At 40.0% G+C, this 9,473-nt stretch overlaps 1 protein-coding gene across 1 annotated transcript; it reads right to left on the bottom strand.

Annotated features, from left to right (window-relative positions):
• Positions 1-1,565: 1,565 nt before the first annotated feature.
• Positions 1,566-7,832, bottom strand: LOC134341433 (transgelin-like). Its single transcript, XM_063039286.1, has 4 exons — positions 7,653-7,832; positions 6,170-6,344; positions 3,144-3,246; positions 1,566-1,710 (listed from the first exon to the last, which is right to left on the bottom strand). Exons 1-4 carry the CDS (start codon positions 7,830-7,832, stop codon positions 1,566-1,568), a joined length of 603 nt encoding a protein of 200 aa, XP_062895356.1.
• Between the last annotated feature and the right edge of the window lie 1,641 nt (positions 7,833-9,473).

The following is a 9,473-nucleotide window of genomic DNA, read 5'->3' as shown; positions in this document are numbered from 1 at the left end:
TATATAAGGACTGGACATCCATGGTGAAAATAAAGCGGTGGGGGCCGGGGAACTTAAAATCATCGAAAAGTTTAAGAGCGTGAGAAGTGTCACGAACATAGGTCGGAAGGGATTGAACAAGGGGTGATAAAACTGTGTTGAGGTATGCAGAAACGAGTTCGATGGGGCAGGAGCAAGCTGAGACAATAGGTCGGCCAGGACAGGCAGGTTTGTGGATCTTGGGTAGGAGGTAGAAACGGGAAGTGCGGGGTGTGGGAACTATAAGGTTGGTAGCAGTGGATGGGAGATCCCCTGAGCGGATAAAGTCGTTGATAGTGTGGGAGACAATGGCCTGGTGCTCCTTAGTGGGGTCACGATCGAGGGGTAAATAAGAGGAGGTATCCGCGAGTTGTCGCTGTGCCTCGGCAAGGTAGAGGTCAGTACGCCAGACTACAACAGCACCCCCTTTATCAGCGGGTTTAATAATAATGTTAGGATTAGTGCGGAGGGAGTGGAGAGCAGAGCGTTCCGAAGGAGTGAGGTTGGAATGGGGACAAGGTGCGGTGAAGTCGAGACGGTTGATGTCCCGTTGGCAGTTGGCAATAAAGAGATCCAGAGCAGGCAGAAGACCAGAGCGGGGTGTCCATGAAGAAGAGGAGGGTTGAAGACGGGAGAAGGGGTCATCGGTGGGGGTGGAAGACTCCTTGCCGAAGAAGTAGGCTCGGAGACGGCGGAAGAAGAATTCCACATCATGGCGAACACGGAACTCGCTGAGGTGTGGGCGAAGGGGGACAAACGTGAGGCCCTTACTGAGAACAGAGCGTTCTGCCTCCGACAGTTGAAGGTCGGAGGGGATGGTAAAGACCCGGCACGGATGAGAGCTGGGATCAGAGGGGGGAGGGGGGAGGCTGGGGGTGTCAATGGAGAGGGGAGGGTTGGGGTGAGAGGAAGATGGAGCCTCTGAGGGCCCAGGAGCTGACGGTGGGATCTGAGGAAGACGGGGCTGCGGAGTGGTGGTGGGGGAAGGGGAGACGGGAGTCACAACAGCAGCACATAAAGACCCGGCCTGGAGTTCAAGGCTGGAGTTGCAGAATAATATGGGATATACGGGATGTCCTAGCAAATATGGGACAGTTGGCAACCCTATGTTCAAGTTCAACAGTGCATGACAGAGAATGAGGAAAGGTGCAGCTGACTCATACCATTTCCTTGTGGCCCAGTAGCACATGCTTTGCGGCCTGGTGGTTGGGGACCGCTGCTGTAATACACCAGCACTACCCCACATGTGTAAGAAAGCAAGAAGTTAGCAATGTGACAGCAGTCCTTGCAGCTAATGGTAATTTTTAAAGACTAAATGTGTAATGGAAAGGTTCATATACTAGAGCAAATGCTACAGCTCATATCAGGGGGAGGGAAGCAGAACTTTATAAGGACAAAGGTTATCTTTTTAGACTGCCAAGTAATAAATACTACCAATCGAAATCACACCATTGAATGTTTTAGTGTATTGGGCTCTTTGAACTTATATTCACTTTGAAGTGGTTAAAACCATGCCTTTCAAAGTGCGCTCAATTGATAGATTATTTTTAGCTGATAATCTGCCTGGCAAGTCCATAGCCAGCCATTCCAGCCTGTGATGCTCCTTGGTTACTTCCCATCTGTAAGCTGATGATGTTCTGTCCCTGGCGTAGTTGTTCCTCCGTAAACTCACGTTTGTTCTCTTGTGCTTTCCTACAGCAGAGGAGGAAATGTAGGTAAACATTAATGAAACACACTCCTCATTTAGAGTTCATGACAGAATAATAACATTTCAACTAGGTCAAACACAAGAGAGTCGGTAGAGAGTAAAAGGTTTTTTCCCCCGGTGCAGAAATAGCTAATGCAAGGGGCCATACTTGAAATTGCCAAGAGGAAAGTATGAGGACACGTCACAGGTGGTTTGTTTTCTACGTAGAATCGTAGTTATATGGAACATGCTCTGTGATGGAGATAGGGACAGAGACATTAGGAAAATAAAAAGATGTTTAGATAAAGTTTTGTCTCTTTGGAGGAGGAGGAGGAGGAGAATTGTCTCGATAGAAGTGTACAAGACATAGAACAAGTGAACAGTCGCAGACTTTTTCCCAAGATGAATTCGGCTAATAAAAGATGACATAATTTAAAAGAAAATTAGAAGAAAATATAAAGGAGAAGGTAAGAAGGGTCCAAAACATCGACTGTACCTGTTCCTAGAGATGCTGCCTGGCCAGCTGCATTCACCAGCAACTTTTATGTGTGTTGCTTGAAATTCCAGCATCTACAGATTTCGGTGTTTGCGAAGAAGATAAGAGGTACATTTTTTTTCAAGTACACAGACCTCATTCTTAATTCAAGGGAAAGTTAATCAAAGATAGACAAGAATTAAAATTCCACATAGCAGATTAATCGTTTTAATTTTACAGGATAGGTGAGGGATTTTAAATCAGCCTTTCAGTTGCACAAAATATCTTCATCTCAAATAGGGAGTGGATGCAACAAGTTGATATAGCATTAACTAAAGCAAGAGGTGACAAGGAAGACTCATTCACTAGAAGTATGGAACTTCTGAGCAAAATAATCAGGTGTTCAATTGTTCAGAAAGAACTTTTCACCACCACAGAAAATACTTCTTGTTAAGCACTCCAAATAATATTCCATCAAATATGAAGAATGTTGTCATTGGGCCAGTAATTATTATGCAGAAACAGAATTACAATATTAAAGGACACTAAATCTCATCATGAAAGAAAAAATAAGGGACTGCTGATGCTGGAATAAGAACCAAAAAGCAATTAACTAGAGGAACGCCGCAGGATAAGGTAGCATCTGTGGAAGGAAATGGACATTCAGGTTGACACTTTACATCTGGAATAGACTACAACACCAGATGACTTGTGGAGAATTTCAAAGAACAATTTATGCTGCTTTATAGAACAACCAAAGGAGTAAAGGTTTACTCGTAAAAAAACATGGTGTGGGCAGGGTAAGGAGGAGAAAGATCCTGAAGTACAATCTTTTGCAAATGGAAAAAATGGTTACGAGATTTATAGTGTATTTCTTATCAATAAATTTCTTCAAAGTGCATGGATCTTGGAATTAATACTTAATCTGCAGCAATTGACCAAAGAAGTGAATCTACGACTTACTTGTGAAACCAGCTTGGATCACCACGGTAATACCCATCATTCTTTGTTACTGCAATACTTCCCAAAGCCATGAGGGTTCTTTGTACTGCAGCCAAATCTTTAGCTGCAAGAAAATTGGAAAAGTTGAAGTGTCTCAGACTAATATTGGAGCAAATATATCATGAAGTTACAGAGATCCATTGGCAAACAAGCCTGTAACTAGGCAATTTTTAAGTAGAGGTTAGAAAAATAGAGGGCCATGGGTGATCGTAGCTAATTTCTATAGTAAGGACATGTTCGGTACAACTTTGTGGGCTGAGGGGCCTGCATTGTGCTGTAGGTTTTCTGTTTCTAAGATAGACTTCCAATCCAAACTCCAGCTACATGAGTCCCAAGCTGTCCTCATGGCTAATTCTGTGCTGAGTTAGAACAACACAACACAAACTTGCAAATTTCTCAGAGTGTCAAAGGAGATTTGGCCATGAATATTAGGTGCGTTCATTATTCAAATTCTGTTCACCTGGTCTACAAAGCATATTCATGAAGTTTTGCACCAGTGAAAAATCTATAAACATCAATAAAGCTAATACATCACACTTCCACACTGCCAATCACTTTATCAAGTTCTTGCTAATTAGGTTTTCTTACAGAGGTATTAATCAAGCCTTTATTGGTTCAAATTTGCTGTGATGCAATAAAAATAATGCAAGAATTGCATCATTGCCTGCTATGGAGGCTCTGATGCATAGAATTCAAAGAGGCTGCAGAGGATTGCAACTCATTTAGTTCCTTCATAGATACAGCCCACTTCACCATCAAAGAAATTGTTTGCCAGAGCTCTGTCTAAACTCTGTTGATCACAGCTTACTATCGTAGTCTCCCTATGCAGTACTACCAACGCTTTTTATCTGAATGGTGTGAATGTGCACCCATTACCGTGTAATATTACGGTAATTTTTGCACCACCATCTTATCAGTGTGAACTTGTAAATCTTATAATCTTGACTTGTAAATTTTGTACATCTTATTTTTAAGGTAACTTTTTTATTTCTTTCTTATTTCTCTACTAATATTTAAATACCTGTGCACTTGTAATGCTATTGTGACACTAATTTCCTTTGGGATTAGTAAACTATTTATCTATCTTTCTTCAAAATGACATGATGGCAGCATTCATCATTAAGGATTTTCATCACCCAGGATGTGCCCTCTTTGTATTACTATCATCAGGGATGAGGTACAGGAGCCTAAAGAGCCACCCCTATTGTATTAGGAATCAATTCTTCCCCCTGCCATCAGATTTCTGTATGGTCACTGAATACCATCTCATTTGCTGTATTTCTATGTTTTTTTAATGTATTGCATTGACCTGCTGTCAACATGCAACAAATTTCACAACTATATCAATGATAATAAACCTGATTCCGAGTTCATAAGAAACTATGGATAGTTTAGTGGATATACTTAAATAAAAAAGTTAAATGTGGTAGTTCCTTTGCACTAAGGATGCATTTAAGATCCATTGACTGCAGTATTAAAATATTAGTCCTACCTACCCAATCTCAATTTGTGCCAGATCTCAACTTCAAATGCAAAACAGCTACAAGTCTAAGCTGCCCAAAACTTGGAAACTGAGCGTTAAGAATTTCAATTAGATGCTTGTAATGTTAATATTTACTGAACATAATATTAGAACATTAATGATTATACACCACATCACATACCCTTCCCTCTTCATCTCCCTACCACATGCTCAGATCTGGCTTGCATCAATAAACAGCATGAAAGTATTGTTCCTCTCTTCCCCTGCCCAATTGTCATTTGGGAAAAATTATCTTAAAGATCTATCACTTTAATCTCTCTATATTAATTTTAATGTATAATTCCCAACCAGTGATTCATCACCAGAGACCATTCACAAACATACTTAAATGTTTTGTTTAATTATTGGACTGGTAACTTCAGAATAACTGAAGACAAAGGCATATTCAACTAGATTAGTTTGAGAATTTTAATCCAGGTACTTTAAAAAGGAAGTAAAAAGATAATATGAATATAAAGCTATATAAATGGTATTAAAAAACAGATTCAAATTTGTCATGTGTATATTGAAACATACAGAGAAATCAGTAGGAATGGGATTCTACAACTGCTGTAAATCCAAGCAACACACATAAAATGCTGGAGGGACAGCTTCCACGGAAATGAATGAATAAATCAATAACTTAAGGATGTGCTGGGAGAAACCCACGTTTTGCCACACATTTCAGCACAACCATAGCAAGTCCACAGTGCTTGGCAGAATAACACAAAATACAAAAGCAACAAGAGCAACACAATCGCCTTTGCTGTCTCTCAACAGATAGTCCTTCAACTCCAGGACAGACCTCTAGCCTCCAGTTTATGGCCATTAGGCTTTGATTTCAGATCAAACTTTGGATTTCAATCTTGGATACTGAACCCTAGACTAGCTGATGATGGAAGCCTGACCTTCACACTTGAAACACTTGCTTCACTAATATTATTAGGCAAACAGGGATAACACAGCAGCATAACATTTCACAGTGCCAGCCATTTCAATTCCTGCTGCTGCTTGTAAGGAGTTTGTACTTTCTTGTTGTAACTGTGGGTTTCCTCTAGGTGCTCTGATTTCCCTCCATATCGCAAAGACATACAGGTTAGTAGGTTAATTACTCACTTGGGTGTAATTGAGCAGCAGGGGTTCATTGGGATGGAGGGGCCTGTTACCACACTGTATCTCTAAAAAAAAAATGTAAATAAAATAAATCCAAGCCTGGCCTGCAATTAATTTTGGACCTACCAGTAGTCAACTGCCCTTCAAAAAGGACTGGCTTGGACATACAAGTTGAGTGTTAGGTTCAGTGACATTCACAACCCAAGAATAATATGGCTCAAGTGTGGCCTTAACTGTTTACAGAGTTTTGTTTAGCAGTACCTGAGACACAGCTTTAAAAGAATGAATATCTTAATTGAGTAACTTCCAGAATAGCACTAATAAAAGAATGGCATTACAGTACAGTGCTCACATTCCCAAAGATCCACAGTCTGGAAGATGTCTGTCTTGTTGACACCATATCTCTCAGCAGCTTTCGGAAATTCTGAAACCTGTTCCATTTGTTTGAAGGCCTTGTCAGTGTTCCAAATCTTCTTTATTGGTTTCTTGTTCTCAGCATAGTGGCTGTTGATCAGCTGGCTGAGTACCTGCAGAAGATAGTGAACTTCAGATGATGTCATAACAAATCATAAAACACAGTCTATTTGGGCTAATTGGCCTGTTTCTGTGCAGTAGTGCTCTATCAGTAATTACCTCCATGCTTATTATATCCTTAACCCATTGAAAACAATTCTGCCATTCAAGAAATTATTCTTTATTTTGACTTTAATTTTCCAACCTTGTTTCTCAGTTCCCTTGAGTCCAAAGTTACAGCAAAAAACCTTGAATGACTGTGTAGTCAGTAATTCTTTTGGCTATAGCTAGACTATCTCTTTTAAGTGGGAGCGGGGCTGGATGGAGCATAGGAGGATGATGGTGCCTAACGGTGACTCTTTTGCTTGCATCTTTGGAAACAGCTCTATTTCTATCTTTAATATCTCTATTTTTCCCTTTTAGGGTCCTTTTGAAGACCCCGACCTAGAGTTACATGCTGACTTCGGTTCTTGTGAAAATGGGACCCGCTCTCAGGGCCACATGACTGGCCGCTTTTCAATATGTCGAGGACACAGCCTGGAAAACTAGTGCACCTTCAGAGTGCCAGGTTTCATGGCTCTGGAGACAGGCGAATTTGAGGTCAGTGCCACCAGAGGAAATTGGCGTATCATGTGAGACTTAAGATCGAAAGCAGCGAGCTGGCTGCCCAGAGACCTGAGTTCTTTTGGCACTGAGCTTGGAAGAAGTGACACAACAGACTTTCAACATCATAAATCAGCGAGTTGTTTGTTATGTCTCCCCTCTCATTGTGAAACAGGGCACCTTTTTTTCATTACTAGGGAGAGACAGAACCTGTGGTATGTCAAATTACTTGGTGATGGAGTAGTCTTTGGGACACTACAAGTCTGTGTCTTTATTGATGCTTTGCTGCACAATTGAGTGCTCGGTGGGGGGTGCAGATGCTTTTTTGCTGGTGGGGGTCGTCGTTTTGCTGCTGCTTATGTACATTTCTCTGACATTAAATGTACCTATGGACACCTATCGAAGTGCATCAATTCCTTTAAAGTTTGAGGTACTTTGTTGCAAAAGTGGAATGTTTTGTATTTTTTAGAGCAGAAAAATGCAGTACAGGTCCTTTGGCTCACAATGTTGTGTTGAACATTTAACCTACTCAAAAATCAATCTAAACCCTCCCTCATTCCATTTTTCTTTCATCCATTGTGCCTCTTATATGTCTTATGTATGTGCCTCCAGACTCAAATCTTGATCATCTTATGCAAGGTTTAATAGCCTTTAGCATGTTAGATATCAACTAATCCTTCAATGATCTGAAAGGGGATTACAATTAAATAAATACTCACAGTGCCATCCTTAAGCCATGATTGGAAACCCACTCTACCCAGCTCTGGTTGTCCGACATCTGACCCACATTGAGCAATAATCCATTTCACTAGCCGCTCCTCCAGTTCAGGTTCATATTTCTTCTCAATCTTGTTTTGAACATACCTACTAAATCCATAAATGGGTCCGTGGTTGGCCATCGTTAAGCAAGTCTGCTCAAGAAATCAAAGTCAGAGAAGTTAAGAATCCATAGTGAACTGAAGTACTTGTTGTGCAATGTTGAAGGCACTGGATTAAAGTGGTAATAATGATGATGATGATAATAATAATAATACAAACTCATAAATGAAATCACATCTCACAATAAATACAACGCTGATCCAGTTTTAGTTTCGGAATATCACAAATTATATTGTGGCTAATCAGTTATTATAGATAGGGCAATCCACAAGAACTGTCCAGATATAATAATACGGTACAAGATAAGCAACTTATTTAATAGATATAGCCATTCTAAAGACACCTAACATACACAATATGTGAAAAACACCAGAAATATGCTGAATTAAAAGAGGAAATTTAAAGACTATGGAATATTTACAGCTTATATATTGCCCCAATGGTAATATCTGCAACTTGTATCTTCCCAAAGTCACTACACAATAGCATTAAACAATTGGGGCTACACAGTATTATCTATGTAATTCCTCAGAAGGCCACAATACTAAACACCTCTAGAATAGTCCAAAAGATCCCAGCAATTAAAAAATGTGTTTGGCTATGCCTGTACCTCAGGTTTTACCAGCTTGAGCTGTGGAAAAATAAGTAGTAATAATTATGATTACTTATTTATAAAACATTTTTCATAAAGGTGATGTAGTTCGAATGTGCTTTACAATGGGATAAAGTGAAAAAATGATAAAGTAAAAAAAATGAAGGTAAGTCTGCATCCCTTATACAGTATTTTTAGATATTGAGTTCCACAGTTCAGTTCAAAAAAGCTGACCAGCCAATTATCTTTGAGGGATATTGTTTAAATTTAAGAAACTGGTGTTGGAACACCTGTGAGCTTGAACAGGATTATAAAATGAAAATGTGTTTAGACGTTGCACAAATCAAACAAAAACAAATTTAATGCAAGAGGTGGACTTCAGATACAAATCAGAAGCATGAACTTGTTTTAATAAGATTTTCTTTTATTCTACTTAGGGCCTTAGTTAATTCAGTTATAGTTATGATATTTCAAAATTAAAAGGCAGCTGTTGTAGGCAATAAGAATTCTGAGAAGATCAAATACAAAAAAGGAGCCAGGTTTGTTCTGGTGCCTTGCTCAAGTAATCCTTGAAAGGGATATTGTGAGAATCTTCATAGAACATAAAACTTTACAGCACATTAGAGACCCTTTGGTCCACAACGTTAAGCCGGCCATATAATTTACTCTAGAAACTGCTTAGAATTTCTCTACCACCTAGGCCTCTATTTTACTAAGCTACATAGAAACATAGAAAATCTGCGGCACAATACAGGCCCTTCAGCCCACAAAGCTGTGCTGAACATCTTCTTACCTGAGAAATTACCTAGGGTTACCCATAGTCCTCTATTTTTCTGACCTCCATATACCGGTCCAGGAGTGTCTTAAAAGACCCTATTGTATCCACCTCCACCACTGTAACTGGCAATGTATTCCATGCACTCTCTGTGTGAAAAATCCACCCCTGATGTCCCCTCTGTATCTTCTTCCAAAACTATGCCCCCTCGTGTTAGCCATTTCAGCCCTGGGAAAAAGCCTCTGACGATCCACACGATCAATACCTCTCATCATCTTATACACATCTATCAGG

This window comes from Mobula hypostoma (assembly GCF_963921235.1).
Source record: "Mobula hypostoma chromosome Y unlocalized genomic scaffold, sMobHyp1.1 SUPER_Y_unloc_2, whole genome shotgun sequence".
NCBI lineage: Eukaryota > Metazoa > Chordata > Chondrichthyes > Myliobatiformes > Myliobatidae > Mobula > Mobula hypostoma.
Note: the sequence above shows the minus strand (reverse complement) of the source record. Positions and strands in the feature narration are given on the sequence as shown.

What these genes read in the sequence shown, in the direction of transcription:
- LOC134341433 (XM_063039286.1), bottom strand. Translation starts at nt 7,832, where the DNA reads ATGGCCAACCACGGACCCATTTATGGATTTAGTAGGTATGTTCAAAAC. An exon ending in CATGGCTTAAGGATGGCACT is followed by an intron (nt 6,345 to 7,652) that starts GTGAGTATTTAT and finishes TATCTTCTGCAG; the next exon opens with GTACTCAGCCAGCTGATCAA. An exon ending in GACTGTGGATCTTTGGGAAT is followed by an intron (nt 3,247 to 6,169) that starts GTGAGCACTGTA and finishes ATTTTCTTGCAG; the next exon opens with CTAAAGATTTGGCTGCAGTA.